This window comes from Oncorhynchus mykiss, chromosome 7, assembly GCF_013265735.2.
Source record: "Oncorhynchus mykiss isolate Arlee chromosome 7, USDA_OmykA_1.1, whole genome shotgun sequence".
Classification (NCBI taxonomy): Eukaryota; Metazoa; Chordata; class Actinopteri; order Salmoniformes; family Salmonidae; genus Oncorhynchus; species Oncorhynchus mykiss.
This window is the reverse complement of record NC_048571.1, coordinates 8,297,182-8,323,120: the sequence shown is the minus strand read 5'-3', so window position 1 is coordinate 8,323,120 and position 25,939 is coordinate 8,297,182. Positions and strand designations below refer to the sequence as shown.

The 25,939-nt window shown below is 45.5% G+C and overlaps 2 protein-coding genes across 4 annotated transcripts in view; one reads left to right on the top strand and one right to left on the bottom strand.

Moving 5' to 3' along the window:
- Positions 1-3,712: 3,712 nt before the first annotated feature.
- Positions 3,713-22,389, top strand: LOC110516860. Its single transcript, XM_036982405.1, has 14 exons — positions 3,713-4,776; positions 6,976-7,071; positions 7,590-7,823; positions 8,184-8,343; positions 8,569-8,604; positions 8,786-8,827; positions 11,277-11,330; positions 11,434-11,481; positions 11,563-11,610; positions 11,875-11,913; positions 13,812-14,264; positions 14,699-14,806; positions 20,587-20,652; positions 20,936-22,389. The coding sequence occupies exons 1-14, from the start codon at positions 4,114-4,116 to the stop codon at positions 21,508-21,510; spliced, it is 2,622 nt and encodes an 873-aa protein (XP_036838300.1). The 5' UTR covers positions 3,713-4,113; the 3' UTR covers positions 21,511-22,389.
- LOC110528741 (trafficking kinesin-binding protein 2) overlaps positions 22,092-25,939 on the bottom strand; it is a 47,304-nt gene continuing 43,456 nt past the window's right edge. For all 3 annotated transcript variants that reach the window (XM_036982402.1, XM_036982403.1, XM_036982404.1), the window contains one exon: positions 22,092-25,781. In XM_036982402.1, the coding sequence (XP_036838297.1) occupies positions 24,956-25,781 (826 nt within the window). In that variant the 3' untranslated portion in view covers positions 22,092-24,955. The remainder of the gene's footprint in view (positions 25,782-25,939) is intronic.

The window sequence follows — 25,939 nt, the reverse complement described above, 5'->3', positions numbered from 1 at the left end:
TTCACAGGTATGCTAATGAGCCCAACCCTACAACAAGATGCTAATGAACTGAATTAGGCCTGGCATTAGAGAATGAAAATGCACACCTTGCAGTGGAGGTAGACACCATAACAATGGATGGATATTATGGAGCAAGACAGCAATAGGGAAGGGAAGGTTGATTGGTCAAATGCACATGACACATACAGACAGTGAGGATGGTAGACCTCTACTGGTTGTTGACAGGCTTGTTCAGATCATCACTTCACAGTGAGGATGGTAGGCCTCTACTGGTTGAAGACAGGCCTCTACTAGTGGAGGCTGCTGAGGGGAGGATGGCTCATACTAATGGCTGAAATGGAGCGAATGAAATGGCATCAAACACATGGAAACCATGTGTTTGGTGTATTTGATACCATTCCACTGATTCAGCTCCAGTCATTACCACGAGCCTATCCTCCCCAATGAAGGTGTCACCAGCCTCCTGTGTTCTCTACTGGTTGAAGACAGGCTTGGTCAGATCACCACTTCCACCTAGCGTCTGTTTTCACACACTATGTTGTTTTTAGAGAAAGAGATGGAGGGCGAGAAAGAGACAGAGAGAGTTCACCTATAGTGGAATGGTCTAGGTATAATCAGCTGATAGGCAAGGAAGGAAGCATGTGACTTTCTTTAATGTTTTGTTACTGTAACGTGCCGGTGACCTTCTATTCTAGTTACTGTAACATGCCGGTGACCTTCTATTCTAGTTACTGTAACATGCCGGTGACCTTCTATTCTAGTTACTGTAACGTGCCGGTGACCTTCTATTCTTGTTACTGTAACATGCTGGTGACCTTCTATTCTAGTTACTGTAACATGCCGGTGACCTTCTATTCTAGTTACTGTAACATGCCGGTGACCTTCTATTCTAGTTACTGTAACATGCCGGTGACCTTCTATTCTAGTTACTGTAACATTCCGGTGACCTTCTATTCTAGTTACTGTAACATTCCGGTGACCTTCTATTCTAGTTACTGTAACATGCCGGTGACCTTCTATTCTAGTTACTGTAACATGCCGGTGACCTTCTATTCTAGTTACTGTAACATGCCGGTGACCTTCTATTCTAGTTACTGTAACATTCCGGTGACCTTCTATTCTAGTTACTGTAACATTCCGGTGACCTTCTATTCTAGTTACTGTAACATGCCGGTGACCTTCTATTCTAGTTACTGTAACATGCCGGTGGCCTTCTATTCTAGTTACTGTAACATGCCGGTGACCTTCTATTCTAGTTACTGTAACATGCCGGTGACCTTCTATTCTAGTTACTGTAACATGCCGGTGACCTTCTATTCTAGTTACTGTAACATGCCGGTGACCTTCTATTCTAGTTAAAGTAACATGCCGGTGACCTTCTATTCTTGTTACTGTAACATGCCGGTGACCTTCTATTCTAGTTACTGTAACATGCCGGTGACCTTCTATTCTAGTTACTGTAACATGCCGGTGACCTTCTATTCTAGTTACTGTAACATGCCGGTGACCTTCTATTCTAGTTACTGTAACATGCCGGTGACCTTCTATTCTAGTTACTGTAACGTGCCGGTGACCTTCTATTCTAGTTACTGTAACATGCCGGTGACCTTCTATTCTAGTTACTGTAACGTGCCGGTGACCTTCTATTCTAGTTACTGTAACATGCCGGTGACCTTCTATTCTAGTTACTGTAACATGCCGGTGACCTTCTATTCTAGTTACTGTAACATGCCGGTGACCTTCTATTCTAGTTACTGTAACATGCCGGTGACCTTCTATTCTAGTTACTGTAACATGCCGGTGACCTTCTATTCTAGTTACTGTAACATGCCGGTGACCTTCTATTCTAGTTACTGTAACGTGCCGGTGACCTTCTATTCTAGTTACTGTAACATGCCGGTGACCTTCTATTCTAGTTACTGTAACGTGCCGGTGACCTTCTATTCTAGTTACTGTAACATGCCGGTGACCTTCTATTCTAGTTACTGTAACGTGCCGGTGACCTTCTATTCTAGTTACTGTAACATGCCGGTGACCTTCTATTCTAGTTACTGTAACGTGCCGGTGACCTTCTATTCTAGTTACTGTAACGTGCCGGTGACCTTTTATTCTAGTTACTGTAACGTGCCGGTGACCTTCTATTCTAGTTACTGTAACGTGCCGGTGACCTTCTATTCTAGTTACTGTAACGTGCCGGTGACCTTCTATTCTAGTTACTGTAACGTGCCGGTGACCTTCTATTCTAGTTACTGTAACATGCCGGTGACCTTCTATTCTAGTTACTGTAACGTGCCGGTGACCTTCTATTCTAGTTACTGTAACATGCCGGTGACCTTCTATTCTAGTTACTGTAACATGCCGGTGACCTTCTATTCTAGTTACTGTAACATGCCGGTGACCTTCTATTCTAGTTACTGTAACATGCCGGTGACCTTCTATTCTTGTTACTGTAACATGCCGGTGACCTTCTATTCTAGTTACTGTAACACGCCAGTGACCTTCTATTCTAGTTACTGTAACATGCCGGTGACCTTCTATTCTAGTTACTGTAACATGCCAGTGACCTTCTATTCTTGTTACTGTAACATGCCGGTGACCTTCTATTCTTGTTACTGTAACATGCCAGTGACCTTCTATTCTTGTTACTGTAACATGCCGGTGACCTTCTATTCTTGTTACTGTAACATGCCGGTGACCTTCTATTCTAGTTACTGTAACATGCCGGTGACCTTCTATTCTAGTTAGTGTAACATGCCGGTGACCTTCTATTCTAGTTACTGTAACATGCAGGTGAACTTCATTCTAGTTATTGTAACATGCAGGTGAACTTCATTCTAGTTACTGTAACAGGCCAGGTGACCTTATTTTCTAGTTACGGTAACAAGCAGGTGACCTTCTTTTCTAGTTACGGTAACATGCAGGTGGCCTTCTTTCTAGTTACTGTAGCATAACAGTGACTTTCTATTCTAGTTACCGTAACATGCTGGTGACCTTTATAGTTACTCTAGCATGCCGGTGACCTTCTTTCTATTTACTGTAGCATGCCAGCGACCTTCTATTCTAATTACTGCAGTATCCCAGTGACCTTCTTTCTAGTTAATGTGACATGCCGGTGACGTTCTTTCTAGTTACTGTAACATGCCGGTGACCTTCTATTCTAGTTACTGTAACATGCCGGTGACCTTCTTTCTAGTTACTGTAGCACGCAAGTGACCTTCTATTGTAATTACTGTAACATGCCGGTGACCTTCTATTCTAGTTACTGTAGCATGTCGGTGACCTTCTATTCTAGTTACTGTAACATGCCAATTACCTTTCTAGTTACTGTAGCATGCCGGTGACATTCTTTCTAGTTATTGTAGCATGCCGGTGACCTTCTATTCTAGTTACTGTAACATGCTGGTGACATTCTTTTCTAGTTACTGTAACATTCCGGTGACCTTCTATTCTAGTTACTGTAACATGCTGGTGACATTCTATTCTAGTTACTGTAACATTCCGGTGACCTTCTATTCTAGTTACTGTAATATTCCGGTGACATTCTATTCTATTTACTGTAACATTCCGGTGACATTCTATTCTATTTACTGTAATGGTATGTGACATCACAAAGAAACTCATCCCCTCCTGTTTTTCTCCCTAAACCAGCTCTGTGACTCTAGCCCCGCCCTTCTACCTGTCTTCCTTTTATTCCGACAACACCATTGGTCCATCTCATATGAGATCACCACTCTCTGACTAACACCCTGGACAGAGTCATACCTCTGTCTTATACCTCATATCTCTGTGTGTCTCTGCTCTGTAGCTACATATCTCTCTGTGTGTCTGCTCTGTAGCTACATATCTCTCTGTGTGTCTTTGCTCTGTAGCTACATATCTCTCTGTGTGTCTCTGCTCTGTAGCTACATATCTCTCTGTGTGTCTTTGCTCTGTAGCTACATATCTCTCTGTGTGTACAGCATTCTTTCTGATTCTACCCATTTCTGTTTTCATCCATCTCTACCTCAACTTTTTCCTCTCAGTTGCCTTTCTCTATTCTCTCTGTCACTCTCTCTCTTCCGCTCTCTCTCTTTGTAATAGTCTACATTCACCTCTGCCACCTGTGGTCTCACTATGAGTGGTAATCTGTGGACGGAGGAGCAGTTCAACTGTCCTGTGTGCCTGGACCTCCCCAATGAGCCAGTCACCATCCCGTGTGGCCACAGCTACTGCATGGGCTGCATCAAGGACTACTGGAGCAAGGACAACCCTCGCTCCCCTGGAGTCTACAGCTGCCCCCAGTGCCGCCAGACATTCTGTCCCAAGCCCTCCTTGTCCAGGAACACCATGCTGGCAGAGGCCGTGGAGCAGCTCCGCAAGGGGGCCCTCACCACCTCCGCCAGGGAGTCCATCCGGAGCGCCCACCGTGCCAACACCATGGGTAGAGCCAAGGGAAGTTCCCGTAGTGGTGGTGTCAGCAGGCTGCCAGCCATGGCCGTGCCCTGTGACATGTGCCACGGCGCTGGAGACCAGCGGGCTGCGGTGAAGTCTTGCCTGGTGTGTATGGCGTCCTACTGCGAGGCCCACCTGAAACCGCATCAGACGAAAGCGGAGTTGAAAAAGCATGAGCTGATTGCGCCCACGGGCAAGCTGGCGCAGAAGATCTGTACCGAGCACAAGTACCTGCAGGAGTTCTACTGTCGCCAGTGCCAGATTTTTGTGTGCTGGCTGTGCACCAGTAACCAGCACAAGGACCATGAGACCACCTCCACCAAGGCAGAGCGCACAGAGAGACAGGTAAGCCCTCAGACATACAGTGCATTCGGAAAGTATTCATTTTTTCCACATTTTGTTACGTTACAGCCTTATTCTAAATTCAATTATTTGTATATATTCTCAAACAATATACAAACAATACCCCATAATGACAAAGCGAAAACAGATTTTTAGGATTTTGTTCAAATGTATTCAAATATAAAACTGAAATATCACATTTGCATAAATTTTTCAGACCCTTTACTCAGTACTTTGTTGAAGCACATTTGGCAGCGATTACAGCCCTGAGTCTTCTTGGTTATGACGCTACAAGCTTGTCACACCTGTATTTCAGGAGTTTCTACTATTCTTCTCTGCATATTGTCTCAAGCTTTGTCAGGTTGGTTGGGGTGTTTCTCCCATTCTTCTCTACAGATCCTCTCAAACTCTGTCAGGTTGGATGGGGAGCAATCGCTGCACAGCTATTTTCAGGTCTATCCAGAGATGCTAGATCGGGTTCAAGTCCGGGCTCTGGCTGGGCCACTCAAGGACATTCAGAGACTTGTCCCGAAGCCACTCCTGCGTTTTCTTGGCTGTGTGCTTAGGGTTGTTGTCCTGTTGGAAGATGAACCTTCACCCCAGTCTGAGGTCCTGAGTGTTTTGGATCAGGTGTCATCAAGGATCTCTCTGTACTCTGCTCCGTTCATCTTTCCCTCGATCCTGACTAGTCTCCCAGTCCCTGCCACTGAAAAACATCCCCACAGCATGATGCTGCCACCACTGTGCTTCACCTTGGGGATGGTGCCAGGTTTCCTCCTGACGTGACACTTGGCATTCAGGCCAAAGAGTTCAATCTTGGTTTCATCAGACCAGAGAATCTTGTTTCTCATGATCTAAGAGTCCTTTAGGTGCCTTTTGGCAAACACCAAGCGGGCTGTCTTGTGCCTTTTACTGAGGAGGGGGTTCCGTCTGGCCACTCTACCATAAAGGCCTGATTGGTGGAATGCTGCAGAGATGGTTGTCTTTATGGAAGGTTCTCCCATCTCCACAGAGGAACTCTGGAGCTCTGTCAGAGTGACCCTCGGGTTCTTGCTCACCTCCCTGATCAAGGCTCTTCTCCCCCGATTGCTCAGTTTGGCCGACGACCAGCTCTAGGAAGAGTCTTGGTGGTTCTAAACTTCTTTCATTTCAGAATGATGGAGCCCACTGTGTTCTTGTGTATCTTCAATGCTGCAGACATTTATTTGGTACCCTTCCCCAGATCTGTGCCTAGACACAATCCTGTCTCGGAGCTCTACGGCCAATTCATTCGACCTAATGACTTGGTATTTGCTCTGACATGCACTGTCAACTGTAACTTTCCAAATCATGTCCAATCAATTGAATTGACCACAGTTTGACACCAATCAAGTTGTAGAAACATCTCAAAGATGATCAATGGAAACAGGATGCACTTGAGCTTAATTTTGAGTCTCATAGCAAAGGGTCTGAATACTTATGTAAATAAGGTATTTCAGTTTTTTTTGTTGTAATACATTTGCAAAAATGTCTAAAAACCTGTTTTCGCTTCGTCATTGTGCGGTAGTGTGTGTAGATTGGTGAATAATTTGTATTTATTTAATCCATTTTAGAATAAGGCTGTAACGTAACAAAATGTGGAAAAAGTCAAGTGGTCTGAAATACTTCCCGAATGCGCTGTACATGGACACCACCATACCCACCCACTAATCTGATCAACTGCCTGGCACAAGACTGTGTTATCCCACTGAACCAAAGGCTAGTCATTCGCTCTGGGAGCTAACACAAGTCTTCAGGTCTCAGGCAAGGTTACTCATGACCTTTACAACAAAACAACACCCAATCAGGTCCTGTGTGGCTCTGTATGCAAAGCCAAGGTTCGATTCCCGCTGGGGCCACACACATGACCGTAAGTCATTTTGGATGAAAGCGTTTACTAAATGGTATATATTATTATTATAATATTAATCAAACACACCACCATGTACAGACTCACTCCACAAAAACATGTAAATACAGTCTGATCAAAACATTCATACAGGCTGCTGGTCTGTGTCCCATCACAGCTGATCTGGACACACCTAGAAACTGCCTCTCATTCAGCCTTTGCTGTGGTGATTCATTAGAAGTGTGTGTGTGTGTGTGTGTGTGTGTGGGCCAGTGAGCATTCCAGACTGCATTCCAGTCCATTCAGGAGTGAGTTGATGTGACTGTGTTTTGCAGAAAGAGCTGGCTGAGGTGCAGACAGAGAATCATCAGAGACTGAAAGAAAGAGAAGGAGAGCTGAAAGACATGAAGAAGATGCTGGAGGCAACAAAGGTAAGGGCTTAGGACACACTACACTACACCCCACTAAACCACACCACACCAAACCCCACTACACCCCACTACTCTAAACCCCACCACACCACACCACATTACACCAAACCCCACAACACCCCACTACACTATACCCCACCACACCACACGGCACTTCACACTACACCTCACTACACTATACCACACTACACCCCACTACACTATACCACACTACACTATACCACACTATACCCCACTACACTATACCCCACTACACCCGACTACACTATACCACACTATACTACACCCCACTACACTATACCACACTACACTATACCACACTACACCCGACTACACTATACCACACTACACTATACCACACTACACCACACCACACTCCATTACACTACACCTCACTACACCAGTGCGTAGGTGTGTGTGTGTGTGTGTGTGTGTGTGTTCCTCAGTGAGTACCTTTCTATCCACCTCCATACAGTACCAGTGTGCGTATGTCTTCATACCTGTGTTTGTGTCCCCAGCGCTCAGCAGACAGGGTACATGATGACACAGAGACGGTGCTGTCGGAGCTCCAGCGCTCAGTGGAGAGGCTCCAGGAGCTGGTGGAGGGTGTGATGAACCAGGCTGGGCAGGAGAAAGTAAGCGAGGCCCAGGACGTGGTGAACAAGCTGGAGGCCGAGATCTCGGAGCTGAAGAGGAGAGACAAGGACATGAAGGAGGTGTTCCGCTGTGAGGACAACATCCACTTCCTGGAGGTAGGACGCTTGTCTCTTTCTGCTACCTTTTATATATTTTTGATCCACTTTCGCTGCATGCAGCTGGTTGATGGCCATATTGGACATGGCTGCCAGGGTGTGAAAGACCACATCTGCGATGGGACAAAAGTTAAAAAGCAGCATTGTCCTAGTCATGTTTGAAATGTGGAGCTTCTATCACAAAAGGCATTATTTCTTAAATGACGTGTCTTCTTTTTCTGACGTTGCCTTTCTTTCGGTCTTCATTTCTCCATCTCTGCCCTCTTCCATCCCATCCTCTTCTCCTCATTTCTCCATCTCTGCCCTCTTCCATTCCATCCTCTTCTCCACTTCCTCCTTCTCCTGTGCGCCGCCCTACAGACCTGTGAGTCTCTGTGCAGCCCGTTTGAGTGTAATGATCTGTCGTGTGTGGTGGCCAATCCAGAGGCTACGTTTGAGCCTGTACGTGAAGCCATCCTGAACCTACGGGAGAGAGTGGAGGACATGTGCAACGTGGAACTGGGCAAGATCACCAAGACAGGTGTGTCAGAGTGGCGGACATGCATACTACACACACACACACACACATCAATTCACACACACACACACACACACACACACACACAACTTGCAGAGATCTCTATCACCATTACCTTGTCCACTATAAATATAAATATTTTTTCCATACTACGTTTTAGACTGATATCAGTGGATCAATACAATGTCAATGAGTTAATAAACTGCCATTTCTCATCCTTCTCTTCAGTGAATGACACAACACTGTTCACCTTAGGAGACAAAGGTGAGTTCTGGTCCAGAGATGTCTCTAGCTCTGGTCCAGGGTGTTCTGTGGGGCTTGAAGAAGGCTCAGCATAAGCAAGCCACTCGTAATGCTAGAGCTAGAAGCCATCGATTACCAATAAACATTTAAATTGTGGATTGACAGACTGTACTTACTCACTGCACTGTTTTCCCCATCATAGCAAAAAAAAATGGCGTCCAGAAGACGGGAGGGTTCAGGAGTTGTGAGTAGTTTTCCCATTTCTTTATTGGTAGTGTGAGTTGGACTTTAATAATTCACTGAGATTGTGAACTAATCTGAATTGGACATTTTAGTCAACAGCAAATAATGTGAGGAAAGGCAATATTTAATTTACGTAGTGCAAATGCTTTATACTCAGTGCCTGTTCCTTTTGGTGCTGGTCTTTTCACTTGTCTAGTTGAGTGATTGGTCATCATCATTAATTGTGCAGTTTGGATATGAAATACCTAACTTGAAATAATGATTTATTGTTCCTGATGAAGGATCATCATAGTCAGGTTTTTAATAGTTAAACAAAAGGTTTTTAATAGTTACTGTATGTTTTTAATAGTTACAGTATGTTTTTAATGGTTAAACAGTATGTTTTTAATGGTTAAACTGTATGTTTTTCATGGTTCAACAGTATGTTTTTAATGGTTAAACAGGATGTTTTTAATGGTTAAACAGTATGTTTTTAATGGTTCAACAGTATGTTTTTATGGTTAAACAGTATGTTTTAATGGTTAAACAGTATGTTTTTAATGGTTAAACAGTATGTTTTCATGGTTAAACAGTATGTTTTTAATGGTTAAACAGTATGTTTTTAATGGTTCAACAGTATGTTTTCATGGTTAAACAGTATGTTTTCATGGTTAAACAGTATGTTTTCATGGTTAAACAGTATGTTTTTAATGGTTAAACAGTATGTTTTTAATGGTTAAACAGTATGTTTTTAATGGTTAAACAGTATGTTTTCATGGTTAAACAGTATGTTTTTAATGGTTAAACAGTATGTTTTTAATGGTTAAACAGTATGTTTTCATGGTTAAACAGTATGTTTTTAATGGTTAAACAGTATGTTTTTATGGTTAAACAGTATGTTTTCATGGTTAAACAGTATGTTTTTAATGGTTAAACAGTATGTTTTTCATGGTTAAACAGTATGTTTTCATGGTTAAACAGTATGTTTTTAATGGTTAAACAGTATGTTTTTAATGGTTAAACAGTATGTTTTTATGGTTAAACAGTATGTTTTTAATGGTTAAACAGTATGTTTTTAATGGTTAAACAGTATGTTTTCATGGTTAAACAGTATGTTTTTAATGGTTAAACAGTATGTTTTTAATGGTTCAACAGTATGTTTTCATGGTTAAACAGTATGTTTTCATGGTTAAACAGTATGTTTTCATGGTTAAACAGTATGTTTTTAATGGTTAAACAGTATGTTTTTAATGGTTAAACAGTATGTTTTTAATGGTTAAACAGTATGTTTTCATGGTTAAACAGTATGTTTTTAATGGTTAAACAGTATGTTTTTAATGGTTAAACAGTATGTTTTTAATGGTTAAACAGTATGTTTTTATGGTTAAACAGTATGTTTTCATGGTTAAACAGTATGTTTTTAATGGTTCAACAGTATGTTTTTATGGTTAAACAGTATGTTTTTAATGGTTAAACAGTATGTTTTTAATGGTTAAACAGTATGTTTTTATGGTTAAACAGTATGTTTTCATGGTTAAACAGTATGTTTTTAATGGTTAAACAGTATGTTTTCATGGTTAAACAGTATGTTTTTAATGGTTAAACAGTATGTTTTTAATGGTTAAACAGTATGTTTTTAATGGTTAAACAGTATGTTTTAATGGTTCAACAGTATGTTTTAATGGTTCAACAGTATGTTTTAATGGTTCAACAGTATGTTTTAATGGTTAAACAGTATGTTTTTATGGTTAAACAGTATGTTTTTATGGTTAAACAGTATGTTTTTAATGGTTAAACAGTATGTTTTTAATGGTTAAACAGTATGTTTTTAATGGTTAAACAGTATGTTTTTAATGGTTAAACAGTATGTTTTAATGGTTCAACAGTATGTTTTAATGGTTCAACAGTATGTTTTAATGGTTAAACAGTATGTTTTTATGGTTAAACAGTATGTTTTTATGGTTAAACAGTATGTTTTTAATGGTTAAACAGTATGTTTTTATGGTTAAACAGTATGTTTTTATGGTTAAACAGTATGTTTTCATGGTTAAACAGTATGTTTTCATGGTTAAACAGTATGTTTTTAATGGTTAAACAGTATGTTTTTATGGTTAAACAGTATGTTTTCATGGTTAAACAGTATGTTTTAATGGTTAAACAGTATGTTTTTAATGGTTAAACAGTATGTTTTCATGGTTAAACAGTATGTTTTCATGGTTAAACAGTATGTTTTTAATGGTTAAACAGTATGTTTTTATGGTTAAACAGTATGTTTTCATGGTTAAACAGTATGTTTTTAATGGTTAAACAGTATGTTTTTATGGTTAAACAGTATGTTTTCATGGTTAAACAGTATGTTTTCATGGTTAAACAGTATGTTTTCATGGTTAAACAGTATGTTTTTCATGGTTAAACAGTATGTTTTTAATGGTGAGTGTTGTGCCTTTTTATTTTCAATGACAATTCCTCAGTGTTTTCTGGTCTGGGATCCAAAACAACAACAACAAACAACAACCGTCCTGCAGGTATGTACTGTAGCGCCTGTTTCCTGTATCGGTTTTAACATGCGGTTTGTGATAGGTCATTGAATGACACATAATGATGTGTACGTTCGTGGTCGTGTTTCAGCTCCCACACCGACTGTCTCCGTGGCGGTTCGAGGACCTAACTCACGTGGTAGGGCTAGTTTCATTACAAATCTCACTATGACGATCATGATCAAACATTAGATCAGCTTAATCATGTTTCCTTCTGTAGGTGTAGGCCTGCGCTCTCAGGATGTTAGGAGCAGAGAGGAACCACGAGGTCAGACGTGTGTGTGTGTGTGTGTTTGCGTGTGTGTGCGTTTGCATGTGTGTGTGTGTGTGTGTGTGTGTGCGTTTGCATGTGTGTGTGTGTGCGTTTGCATGTGTGTGTGTGGGTTTGCATGTGTGTGTGTGTTTGCATGTGTGTGTGTGTTTGCATGTGTGTGTGTGTTTGCGTGTGTGTGTGTGTTTGCGTGTGTGTGTGTGTGTGTGTGTGTGTTTGCGTGCAAAGGGGTTTAAACTCTCTTCTACCTCTTTCCTTTAGCTGACAGAGACAGGCCGAGGAGAGAGGAGAGAGAACCAGGTAACACACACACACACACACACACACACACACACACACACACACACACACACACACACACACACACACACACACACACATGCAAACGCACACACACACAGACAGACACACACACACACACACACACACACACACACACACACACACACACACACACACACACACACACACACACACACACACACACACACACACACACACACACACACAAAGCCCAGAATTTATTTGTGAACATAACCGGTTCCACAGGTTGGCCTGCCTCACAAGAGGAACATTTCCTTATCATCTGTGTATGCTCCTTCTTCCTGTCTCCTCCATCCGTACTGTGTCACATCCTGAACCTCTTCAGAATAACTGCAGATATCAGTTCCATAAATGTATCTCTGACCACCTCCCTTAGGTGGTCTTGACCAATACTACAAATTCAGTCATCATTAGAGTGTTTATAAAATCTACTCAACTGCCTCGCGTTTCCTCTCATTCTCTCTCTATGCAATCAGAAAGGTGTCCGGATACATAGGTTTGGTTTGCTACGAGCAAAACGTACTCCCTCATGACCGTCGCTTAAAAAAGGAGAAAAAGCTTCAACATTACTGTTGTTTGTCCCTCTTGAAGCACCGTAGCAACAACATACCCAGTAATACTTTCTCAAAATAGTCTGGATTAATCTAAGATAAATCAGGAAATGTGTCATTCAGTTTGACGTTTTTGCCAATAAGGTCTTAGTCGCATCATTTCACATCTATCTAAAGATGTTTGGTGCAGTATTTCTCAAGTGAAAAAATCTACATGAAAACTAGTCATCTCTTGTTGAATGACAAACACTTAATTGAAGAATCCCATCTATAGTTCCCACTCTTACTAAGAGTAGTCCTGTTGACCAATCTCTGACGAAGGGGCGTATAGACTTTGGCTACCGAACTTCCACTTGCCTCTGGAGAAAATGTAGTGTATGCCAACAGCCAAGTAAACGCCCGGCGAACACCAAAACCAACCAAAACGTCACAGAAATGTTTCATAATATATGATGGAACTGTTTCGACTGGGAAGCACGCGACAGGCTTTAAGCTTACTGTATGTTTCATAATATATGATGGAACTGTTTCGACTGGGAAGCACGCGACAGGCGTTAAGCTTACTGTATGTTTCATTATATATGATGGAACTGTTTCGACTGGGAAGCACGCGACAGGCGTTAAGCTTACTGTATGTTTCATAATATATGATGGAACTGTTTCGACTGGGAAGCACGCGACAGGCGTTAAGCTTACTGTATGTTTCATAATATATGATGGAACTGTTTCGACTGGGAAGCACGCGACAGGCGTTAAGCTTACTGTATGTTTCATAGTCGAAACAGTTTAAGCATTTATTATGATGAAACGTTGTGACGCTTTGGTTCAGCTGTTCGGCAACGCAACATTTTTCCTTGAGGCAAGTCAATGTTCGTTAGTCCGAAGTCTACGCCCCTTCGTCTGTGATTGGTCAATGGTATTACTGGACTAGGTACTGCTCCTAGTAGGAGTGGGAGCAATGAATGGGATTGTTTGCTGGCTAGTTTTAATGCACATTTTTCCACTTGAGAAATACCGCACCAAACATTTTAGTTAGATGTAAAATTGCGCGACTAGGATCTTCCTGGCAAAAAACATAAAAGATAAATACAGATTTCTTGATTTATCTTTATTATTTTCTTCTATGTTGAGGAAGTGTTACTGGGTATATTGTTGCTACAGTGGCTCAAGCGGGACCAAACAGTAATACTGAGATTTTTCAAGCAAGACGTCAGACGTTCGTTTCACCTAGCCGAGTTCTGCTAGAAGCAAACCGAACCTATGTGGACGCCTCTAGACTCATCAAGCCATGCTCACCCAGTAATACCTCTCGTCTCTCCACAGCCAGAGAGGCAGCCCCCAGGCCAAGCACCAGATCTAGTCCCACTCAGAGGCGGAAAAAGCCAGCCAGAAATAGCCCTACCCAAAGTCGAAGAGAGACGCGCAGACGCAGTCCCAGTCCCACTCCAAGTCGTAGAGAGCCAGCCAGTCCCAGTCCCACTCCAAGTCGTAGAGAGCCAGCCAGTCCCAGTCCCACTCCAAGTCGTAGAGAGCCAGCCAGTCCCAGTCCCACTCCAAGTCGTAGAGAGCCAGCCAGACCCAGCCCTACGCCCAGCCGGAGAGAGACACCCAGACCAGAACCCACCACCACCCCTACCCCCGGTGCTGTTACCCAAGCCACCCCAGCCTCAGGAGCTTTCAGCCGGATGGGATCCATAGCAAGTCTCTTCCGCTCCCATCGACGTGCCACACCGGCACCTGGGCCAGTCAACAACAACACTGGTGGAGTTGACCCATGTGAGTCCCGACCCGAGAGAATGATTGAGGCCTCTAGTAGCCAAAAGGCCATATTAGCACAGGCATCACCATTGAGGGCTTTCAGCATTTTAATGTAGTCAACTGGGTGGCTTTCAAGTCCACTGGATAATCCCTCCTCGTGACATTCTTGGAGTCATGTACAATGGGTCATGAGGAGGGATCAGCCAATCGGGAAAATGGAAATTGCCTCAATGGCGCTGCCCATGCTGTCCACAGACTCTTTAATGGCACAGATACAAAGATGAGTCCTCTATATATCTCTATGGTCCCGACCCTCACCGCTTTAAACCCATCAGAGGTCATAAACCCTGGTCTTACTAGCCTTTCTCCAGTGTAGACACTGTATAATGTACCTTGCTGGTGCCACAGCACATTGTTTGAAAATCATGGCTATAAACATACTGTTTTGACAGGGGGGATGGGTGCACTGACTGAATCCCAACCGGAAGTGAATACCAGCCTTTTCCTGGATCCGCCGACCCCTGACCCCATCATGAATCAGATGCCAGCTTTCCCTGCATGTGAGTCATAATTCATTCATTCCTTTTCTTCATTCTCCAGTTCTTCCTCTCGACATCTGAGGAAAGCATATTGCCCTATATTTACGGTTACCCTTGTTGTGATCAGTGGTGTAAAGTACTTAAGTAAAAATACTTTCAAATACTACTTAAGTAGTTTCTTGGAGTACCTGTACTTTACTATTTATATTTTTGACAACTTTTACTTTACTACATTCCTAAAATAAATAATGTACTTTTTACTCCATATATTTTAACTGTCATCCAAAAGTACTCATTACATTTTGAATGCTTAGCAGGGCAGGAACATGGCCCAATTCACACACTTATAAAGAGAACACATGGTCATCCCTACTGCCTCTGATCTGACGGACTCACTAAACAGAGAACACGTGGTCATCCCTACTGCCTCTGATCTGACGGACTCACTAAACAGAGAACACGTGGTCATCCCTACTGCCTCTGATCTGGAGGACTCACTAAACAGAGAACACGTGGTCATCCCTACTGCCTCTGATCTGGAGGACTCACTAAACAGAGAACACATGGTCATCCCTACTGCCTCTGATCTGACGGACTCACTAAACAGAGAACACGTGGTCATCCCTACTGCCTCTGATCTGACGGACTCACTAAACAGAGAACACGTGGTCATCCCTACTGCCTCTGATCTGGAGGACTCACTAAACAGAGAACACGTGGTCATCCCTACTGCCTCTGATCTGGAGGACTCACTAAACAGAGAACACATGGTCATCCCTACTGCCTCTGATCTGACGGACTCACTAAACAGAGAACACGTGGTCATCCCTACTGCCTCTGATCTGACGGACTCACTAAACAGAGAACATCCCTGGTCATCCCTACTGCCTCTGATCTGACGGACTCACTAAACAGAGAACACGTGGTCATCCCTACTGCCTCTGATCTGACGGACTCACTAAACAGAGAACATCCCTGGTTATCTCTACTGCCTCTGATCTGACAGACTCACTAAACAGAGAACACGTGGTCATCTCTACTGCCTCTGATCTGACCGACTCACTAAACAGAGAACACGTGGTCATCCCTACTGCCTCTGATCTGACGGACTCACTAAACAGAGAACATCCCTGGTTATCTCTACTGCCTCTGATCTGACAGACTCACTAAACAGAGAACACGTGGTCATCTCTACTGCCTCTGATCTGACGGACTCACTAAACAGAGAACATCCCTGGTTATCTCTACTGCCTCTGATCTGACCGACTCACTAAACAGAGAACACGTGGTCATCCCTACTGCCTCTGATCTGGCAGACTCACTAAACAGAGAACATCCCTGGTCATCCCTACTGCCTCTGATCTGACGGACTCACTAAACAGAGAACACGTGGTCATCCCTACTGCCTCTGATCTGACGGACTCACTAAACAGAGAACACGTGGTCATCCCTACTGCCTCTGATCTGACGGACTCACTAAACAGAGAACACGTGGTCATCCCTACTGCCTCTGATCTGACGGACTCACTAAACAGAGAACACGTGGTCATCCCTACTGCCTCTGATCTGGCAGACTCACTAAACAGAGAACATCCCTGGTCATCCCTACTGCCTCTGATCTGACGGACTCACTAAACAGAGAACATCCCTGGTTATCTCTACTGCCTCTGATCTGACCGACTCACTAAACAGAGAACACGTGGTCATCCCTACTGCCTCTGATCTGACCGACTCACTAAACAGAGAACACGTGGTCATCCCTACTGCCTCTGATCTGACGGACTCACTAAACAGAGAACACGTGGTCATCCCTACTGCCTCTGATCTGACGGACTCACTAAACAGAGAACACGTGGTCATCCCTACTGCCTCTGATCTGACGGACTCACTAAACAGAGAACATCCCTGGTCATCCCTACTGCCTCTGATCTGACAGACTCACTAAACAGAGAACATCCCTGGTCATCCCTACTGCCTCTGATCTGACGGACTCACTAAACAGAGAACACATGGTCATCCCTACTGCCTTTGATCTGACCGACTCACTAAACAGAGAACACGTGGTCATCCCTACTGCCTCTGATCTGACCGACTCACTAAACAGAGAACACGTGGTCATCCCTACTGCCTCTGATCTGACCGACTCACTAAACAGAGAACACGTGGTCATCCCTACTGCCTCTGATCTGACGGACTCACTAAACAGAGAACACGTGGTCATCCCTACTGCCTCTGATCTGACGGACTCACTAAACAGAGAACACGTGGCCATCCCTACTGCCTCTGATCTGACGGACTCACTAAACAGAGAACATCCCTGGTTATCTCTACTGCCTCTGATCTGGCAGACTCACTAAACAAAGAACATCCCTGGTTATCTCTACTGCCTCTGATCTGACGGACTCACTAAACAGAGAACATCCCTGGTCATCCCTACTGCCTCTGATCTGGCAGACTCACTAAACAGAGAACATCCCTGGTTATCTCTACTGCCTCTGATCTGGCAGACTCACTAAACAGAGAACATCCCTGGTTATCTCTACTGCCTCTGATCTGGCAGACTCACTAAACAGAGAACATCCCTGGTTATCTCTACTGCCTCTGATCTGACGGACTCACTAAACAGAGAACATCCCTGGTCATCCCTACTGCCTCTGATCTGGCAGACTCACTAAACAAAGAACATCCCTGGTTATCTCTACTGCCTCTGATATGACGGACTCACTAAACAGAGAACATCCCTGGTCATTCCTACTGCCTCTGATCTGACCGACTCACTAAACAGAGAACACGTGGTCATCCCTACTGCCTCTGATCTGACCGACTCACTAAACAGAGAACACGTGGTCATTCCTACTGCCTCTGATCTGACGGACTCACTAAACAGAGAACACGTGGTCATCCCTACTGCCTCTGACCTGACGGACTCACTAAACAGAGAACACGTGGTCATCCCTACTGCCTCTGATCTGACCGACTCACTAAACAGAGAACACGTGGCCATCCCTACTGCCTCTGATCTGACGGACTCACTAAACAGAGAACACGTGGTCATCCCTACTGCCTCTGACCTGACGGACTCACTAAACAGAGAACACGTGGTCATCCCTACTGCCTCTGATCTGACCGACTCACTAAACAGAGAACATCCCTGGTTATCTCTACTGCCTCTGATCTGGCAGACTCACTAAACAGAGAACATCCCTGGTTATCTCTACTGCCTCTGATCTGGCAGACTCACTAAACAGAGAACATCCCTGGTCATCCCTTCTGCCTCTGATCTGGCAGACTCACTAAACAGAGAACATCCCTGGTTATCTCTACTGCCTCTGATCTGGCAGACTCACTAAACAGAGAACATCCCTGGTTATCTCTACTGCCTCTGATCTGGCAGACTCACTAAACAGAGAACATCCCTGGTCATTTCTACTGCCTCTGATCTGGCAGACTCACTAAACAAAGAACATCCCTGGTTATCCCTACTGCCTCTGACCTGACGGACTCACTAAACAGAGAACACGTGGTCATCCCTACTGCCTCTGATCTGACCGACTCACTAAACAGAGAACACGTGGCCATCCCTACTGCCTCTGATCTGACGGACTCACTAAACAGAGAACACGTGGTCATCCCTACTGCCTCTGACCTGACGGACTCACTAAACAGAGAACACGTGGTCATCCCTACTGCCTCTGATCTGACCGACTCACTAAACAGAGAACATCCCTGGTTATCTCTACTGCCTCTGATCTGGCAGACTCACTAAACAGAGAACATCCCTGGTTATCTCTACTGCCTCTGATCTGGCAGACTCACTAAACAGAGAACATCCCTGGTCATCCCTACTGCCTCTGATCTGGCAGACTCACTAAACAGAGAACATCCCTGGTTATCTCTACTGCCTCTGATCTGGCAGACTCACTAAACAGAGAACATCCCTGGTTATCTCTACTGCCTCTGATCTGGCAGACTCACTAAACAGAGAACATCCCTGGTCATTTCTACTGCCTCTGATCTGGCAGACTCACTAAACAAAGAACATCCCTGGTTATCTCTACTGCCTCTGATCTGACGGACTCACTAAACAGAGAACATCCCTGGTCATCCCTACTGCCTCTGATCTGGCAGACTCACTAAACAGAGAACATCCCTGGTTATCTCTACTGCCTCTGATCTGGCAGACTCACTAAACAGAGAACATCCCTGGTTATCTCTACTGCCTCTGATCTGACGGACTCACTAAACAGAGAACATCCCTGGTCATCCCTACTGCCTCTGATCTGGCAGACTCACTAAACAAAGAACATCCCTGGTTATCTCTACTGCCTCTGATCTGACGGACTCACTAAACAGAGAACATCCCTGGTCATTCCTACTGCCTCTGATCTGACCGACTCACTAAACAGAGAACACGTGGTCATCCCTACTGCCTCTGATCTGACCGACTCACTAAACAGAGAACACGTGGTCATCCCTACTGCCTCTGATCTGACGGACTCACTAAACAGAGAACACGTGGTCATCCCTACTGCCTCTGACCTGACGGACTCACTAAACAGAGAACACGTGGTCATCCCTACTGCCTCTGATCTGACCGACTCACTAAACAGAGAACACGTGGCCATCCCTACTGCCTCTGATCTGACGGACTCACTAAACAGAGAACACGTGGTCATCCCTACTGCCTCTGATCTGACCGACTCACTAAACAGAGAACACGTGGTCATCCCTACTGCCTCTGATCTGACCGACTCACTAAACAGAGAACACGTGGTCATCCCTACTGCCTCTGATCTGACCGACTCACTAAACAGAGAACACGTGGTCATCCCTACTGCCTCTGATCTGACCGACTCACTAAACAGAGAACACGTGGTCATCCCTACTGCCTCTGATCTGACGGACTCACTAAACAGAGAACACGTGGTCATCCCTACTGCCTCTGATCTGACGGACTCACTAAACAGAGAACATCCCTGGTCATTCCTACTGCCTCTGATCTGACGGACTCACTAAACAGAGAACACGTGGTCATCCCTACTGCCTCTGATCTGACGGACTCACTAAACAGAGAACACGTGGTCATCCCTACTGCCTCTGATCTGACGGACTCACTAAACAGAGAACACGTGGTCATCCCTACTGCCTCTGACCTGACGGACTCACTAAACAGAGAACACGTGGTCATCCCTACTGCCTCTGATCTGACGGACTCACTAAACAGAGAACACGTGGTCATCCCTACTGCCCCTGATCTGACGGACTCACTAAACAGAGAACACGTGGTCATCCCTACTGCCTCTGATCTGACGGACTCACTAAACAGAGAACACGTGGTCATCCCTACTGCCTCTGATCTGACGGACTCACTAAACAGAGAACATCCCTGGTCATCCCTACTGCCTCTGATCTGACGGACTCACTAAACAGAGAACACGTGGTCATCCCTACTGCCTCTGATCTGACGGACTCACTAAACACGTCTTTTGTAAATGATGTCTCAGTGTTGGAATGTGCCCCTGCTATCTGTACATTTTAAAAACTAGAAAATGGTGCAGTCTGCTTTGCTTAATATAAGGAATTTTAAATTATTTACACTTTTACTTTTGATACTTAATTATATTTAGAATCAAATACTTTTAGACTTTTACTAAAGTAGTGTTTTACTGGAGTAACTTTCTCTTTTACTGGAGTAACTCTCCATTGAAGTATCTACTGTATACTTTTACTCAAGTTGGGTACTTTTTCCACCACTGGTTGTGATCCTCTCCCCTCATACTGCCTGTCTTCGTCTCCTGTAGTGAGGGAGATAGACATCTCCAGCATCCAGGCCCCAGAGCCCAGGAGCAGAGAGGAGTTCCTGCAGTGTGAGTATAGAACAGCTAAACATCTACACAGACACAGCCTGTTCCAGTTAGCTCCCTACCGTGTGGCCTTGGCCCTCACCCTTCCATGTTCGCAGACATGAAGGGAAAGGTATGAGCATTGTAGCATCCACCATATTGATTACAACTTTCAGATCTGAAAACTTCAGAAGGTTGGGGCCAAGGGGAAGGAGTACTCACAACAGCTGACAACCAAATCTGCAAAGTCCTTATCCCCACAACTTAACTATTCATCCATCCATCCCTCCACTCTTCCCTCCCCCAGATGCCTGTACCTTGACCCTAGACACGAGGACAGCCCACCGGCGTCTGACCCTGTCGGAGAGCAACACCAAGGCCACCCTACAGGGGGCACGGCAACCCTATCCAGACTGCCCCCAACGCTTCGACGGCTGGACCCAGGTGCTGTGCCAGGCCCCTCTTTCCGCCCAGCGATGTTATTGGGAGGTGGATTGGCGGGGGAGGGGGTCATCAATGGGTGTGGCTTATGGAGCCCTGAGCAGGAAGGGGGCGGACGCCAGGGCGGGGTTTGGCTACAACGCCCAATCATGGAGCCTGGAGCTGTCGGATACGTGTTGCACGGCAATGCATGACAATGAGAAGAGGGACATCCCGGTGACGTACTCGCCGCGTCTGGGGTTGTTCCTGGACCTCAACGCGGGCACCCTGGCGTTCTATAGCGTGGCGGAGAGCATGGCGCACCTGCACACGTTCCGTGCCAACTTTACACAGCCACTGTATGCGGCCTTCGGGGTGGGAAGTGGGGTTGGTGTTGGACTGGACTTCGCTCTGGGTCAGTTCAGCCAGACATCCGACAGCATCAAGATCTGCCCCATGTGACGAGACCTACGACCTCTGTATAGATCTGCCCCATGTGAGGAGACCTACGACCTCTGTATAGATCTGCCCCGTGTGAGGAGACCTATGACCTCTGTATAGATCTGCCCCATGTGATGAGACCTACGACCTCTGTATAGATCTGCCCCATGTGATGAGACCTACGACCTCTGTATAGATCTGCCCCATGTGATGAGACCTACGACCTCTGTATAGATCTGCCCTGTGTGACGTGACCAATGACCTCTGTATAGATCTGCCCCATGTGAGACCTACGACATCTGTATAGATCTGCCCCATGTGACATGACCTACGTAATGTGACCTACGACCTCTGATCCCCATCTGCTATCACCGCTTTATATGACATAATTTAACGAGAAATAGTTTGTTTCCTAAACATTTACAGAACAGCCCAAGTGCTGCACTTCTGACAAACAAATTACATACAAACACTAATAGAAGACTGAACTGACAAATGGTGTCACACACACACACACACCACACACACACCACACACACACCACACACACACACACACCACACACACACATTATAAGACAATAAATATAAGACAACCAAATCATTTCTCATTTCCTTTATTAAAGCAAAAGCACCAAAAAGGTCATCTTGGGTATTTTATGAAGCATGGAGGAGAGGCGCCAGGTCCAAAACCAATAATGGACACTTCCAACTACACAGAGCCCATAACAACCTCCACCATCACCCATCAGCTACATTCAATAGAGCCAACGGTGTGAATCATAGAACTAGATGCAATAGAACGAACAGCCTCTCCTCCTATACCTCCCCCAGAGCAGAAAGCCTAGTATAAAACTGATGCTCTTTCCTCGTGGTTACATAGGTAATAGGTATTACAACACACACAAGCCAACACAAAGCATTTCACTGTATTTAAAAATGAGTTTTGGTTTGCACTGATATACAGTTTTAAAAACATGACAGCTTGGATTCCCTTTTCAATGGTTCATCACACAATGGAGGCACAACAAAACATCTAAAATAAATGTCTACATGAAATGCTAAATAACTTATTACCTTTGATAATGATACAGTATTTGATGCTATAACCTAGTCTAAATATCAATATTTGTCACTAATAATATTTCCTAACTAGTGATCTCTGTAAATCAGGTTAAAAAGTGCAGTACATGAGTGGGACAGGTCATATGGACGGACGGTAAGGAAATTGGCATAGCAGGGACGTCTGAGAGTCACACCAGGGGTCAAGTATGGGTCAAAGGGCACCGGGTCAAAGGGTCACACACTAGTCTAGCTAGCTTGAAATACAGAACCTGTCTTGCTAGCATTCCAGGTCATGTACTCTGTGTCATGTGAACACAGACAGGTACCCAGGCTCTAGTCTAGGCCCTCCCCACTACACACTCCAGTAGACCTGAAAGGAATAACAATAGTGGATTTGTTTGACCTTGACCTCTGATAGGCTAGCTGGAATTTCCCCAGAATGCTTAGGCTCTGCCGCTACACCCATCAAGTCCTTTCAGATTTAAAATAAACAGCATTACAGTGGAAGGTACTAGAGGCCGTTAGTCTCATAGCTGTTCAATATCACACAACACCATGCTGCCCTCTACTGGCCGCTGAGTGAATAGAGTACCTTTAAAGACCATAACCACAGTAATAGTGAACCATACATGAGATGAGACTCAGAGCTAACCTGCATCAAAACATAGTACACCCACTACTACCTAGGATGCTGATGGTTCCCCGTTTGGGACCAAACCTCTTGTACCAGGAGCATGTTGAGGAGGTAAACGTTGTGGAACGTTAGAACTTGTTCTGCATATATTTCTACTGGAACATTCCACAATGGTGTGCCCTAATGAACGCAGACCTGAGCACGCCATGGGCCTGAGATAAGCGACTACCATGTTCTCCGTTTCCAGTCAATAACCTTGTAACCTTCCATCCCAAATCGACCTCTAAGCCCTATGCACTTGTGGGGAGTCTGTCAGGATTTGACAGGTGTAAGCAATTTGGTAATACATCTACCGTGCCCTCTGATAGGCTAGGTGGAAGTTTCACCATATTGGTTATACCAATCAAATCCTCTCAGATCTCCACAAGCTGAGGAATAGTCCATCCCAGCTGCATCCTAGCCTGGTTCCAGATCAGTTTGTGCTGTAACATGACAATGACAATAGGGGTATGGCAAGACCGCACAAACAGATCTGGGGCCAGGCTAACGGCATCCAAAACAAAACCTACCAATCCCACTCAGTGTCTAATAAAATATACACATGGCTTTAAACCAGAAACACCCCAACAGTACAAACAGGCTTCTCCTTTAAAGCTTTACAACCTCTTCCTTATGGGAGACCTGAGGAGGAGCAGCCTCGGACCTGTCAGTCAGACCACTACAGCCAATCACGCTGCACGGCTGGGTCCTACCCACCCCCAGAGGGCCAGGTGCATGCTGGGACCTGTAGGCAAAGAAGTGTGTCGTTTTCAGGACATACCATGCATTTCAGAGACTGGTTGTAGCCTATTACAATGCACAGAGAGAGTTGCCCCTGACGACAGCAAAGCAAAAGGATCATTGTATTAGTAGTAACACTGGGAAGGCTAGATTGTAGTTCCCTAGCAACGGGCTGGCAGTAGTAAGGTGCATGGGCACCAGCCTAGTTCCTAAGAGAAGCTAAGGGGCGTAGCGAGTCTAGCTAGCGTATATACACATGAAAAACTACTCTACTGCTTTTAAAAATGAACTTTAGAAAGCTATTCGAACTACAGAACAACAAGCCCCTAGACATTGAGGCTCTGGAGGCTCAAGCTCTCTCTTTACACTGCTCTTCTCTCATCCCCCCTCATCACTGTCCTCCTCGTCTCCCTCATCTCTTTCTCTTGTTTGTTCTTCCTCTCCTTGACATTCTGTCACATTCTGCCACTTCCCCTTTTTACCTCTTCTTCCCCATCCCTCTAAACATTCTCAAGCCCTCATCAACTTACTTATCCCCTCGGTCATCTTCCCATCTATTTGAGCATCCAGAGCCTCACAGATGAATAACTACTGTAGCAGGGGCAGAGCAGAAGAGAGCAGGGAGAACGTCTACCTACAGCGCTCCTAGAGGGCTGGAGGGGGAAGGCAGGCAAGGCTAAGAACAGCTAGTAAAGCCCTTTGCAGGCAATCTAAGGCTTTTAAAATGGCATATACACCGTGGCATTAATGCACATTTCCATTTTTAACAATATTGTGCTTTTAAAAAGAATTTATAAAAAGGAGAGGGACTTTTTCCCCCCACTTGTTGCCCTTTTCTTCATCGAATATCAATCTAAAAGAGATGTGGAGAAGGAGCAAGGCAGGGAGGGGTGGAGGGAGGAAAGAGGAGAGAGGGTGTGGGCCCAAATGCTTCTGTTCGGTGCTGGCTCCCCTCCAAACCCTGTCTCCCTGTAGTGTCATAACTTCTTCATGGTTTGAGTGAAGGGGGTGGGGCATGGGAGGTGGAGGCGGGCCTAGAGCGGACAGAGCGCTGCCCCTTCAGGTTGCCCCAGAGGGGTGGGGCGATGGCTAGGGAGGTGGGTGGCTGAGGTGGGGCCTGGCCCAGATGGTGGGAGGGGCTTCCCCGCGTCGCTCCACTCATAGCGGGGAGGCTCTGGTTCCGCCGCAGGCCGTCCAATAGGCTGCCTCCGCCTGTGGCTAGGAAGGTGGCCGAGTCCTGACGCACCAGGCACTCTGACAACGGCTCCACCCCCTGGGGAACCTTGACCAATCCCAGCCGGCGTAGCCTCTCGACTAAGTTTACATTGATGGGGTCGGGTTTGGCTTTGGATTTGATTCTGGGGCCGTGGCTGAAGCTATGTGAGGTGGGGTCGGGGCTGGGGAGGTTGGGGCGATGGGTGCGGCCAAACTTCAGCCCATACACATCCTGGAGGAAGAGCTCGGCCGGACGCGACGCCAGGAAGTTGTCACAGGTGGCTGGCGCCGAGGCGCGGGACTCAAAGGGCACAGGCGAGGGGGTCGGCGAGTGGGACGGGGAGTTGGGGGGCGTGCTGGGGAGGAGACGCTGGGGGAGTGGGGCTTTAAGGTGAGAGGGAGGGGGGGCATCGGCGGTGGAGAGGGAAGCAGAGATGCCCCTCTCCAGGACCAGCTTGGCCAGGCCACAGGGGGCGGGGGGACGGCGAGGGGGGAAGGAGTCCACCCCCAAACTCAGCCTGCAGGGGGTCACCGGGGTGCTGGGGCCTGTCCTCATGGAGCTGGGAGTGTACTCTGAGACAGAAGACTGACTGTGGGAACTGAGAGAGAGAGACAAGACAATGTTACCCTACACAGCCATGTCATAAACACTACAGCACAAACACATAACACCAATCACCTTCATAGGCGTGTGTGTGTGTGTGTGTGTGTGTGTGTGTGTGTGTGTGTGTGTGTGTGTGTGTGTGTGTGTGTGTAC

What these genes read in the sequence shown, in the direction of transcription:
- LOC110516860 (XM_036982405.1), top strand. Translation starts at nt 4,114, where the DNA reads ATGAGTGGTAATCTGTGGACGGAGGAGCAGTTCAACTGTCCTGTGTGC. An exon ending in ACAACATCCACTTCCTGGAG is followed by an intron (nt 7,824 to 8,183) that starts GTAGGACGCTTG and finishes GCCGCCCTACAG; the next exon opens with ACCTGTGAGTCTCTGTGCAG. An exon ending in AAACAACAACCGTCCTGCAG is followed by an intron (nt 11,331 to 11,433) that starts GTATGTACTGTA and finishes GTCGTGTTTCAG; the next exon opens with CTCCCACACCGACTGTCTCC.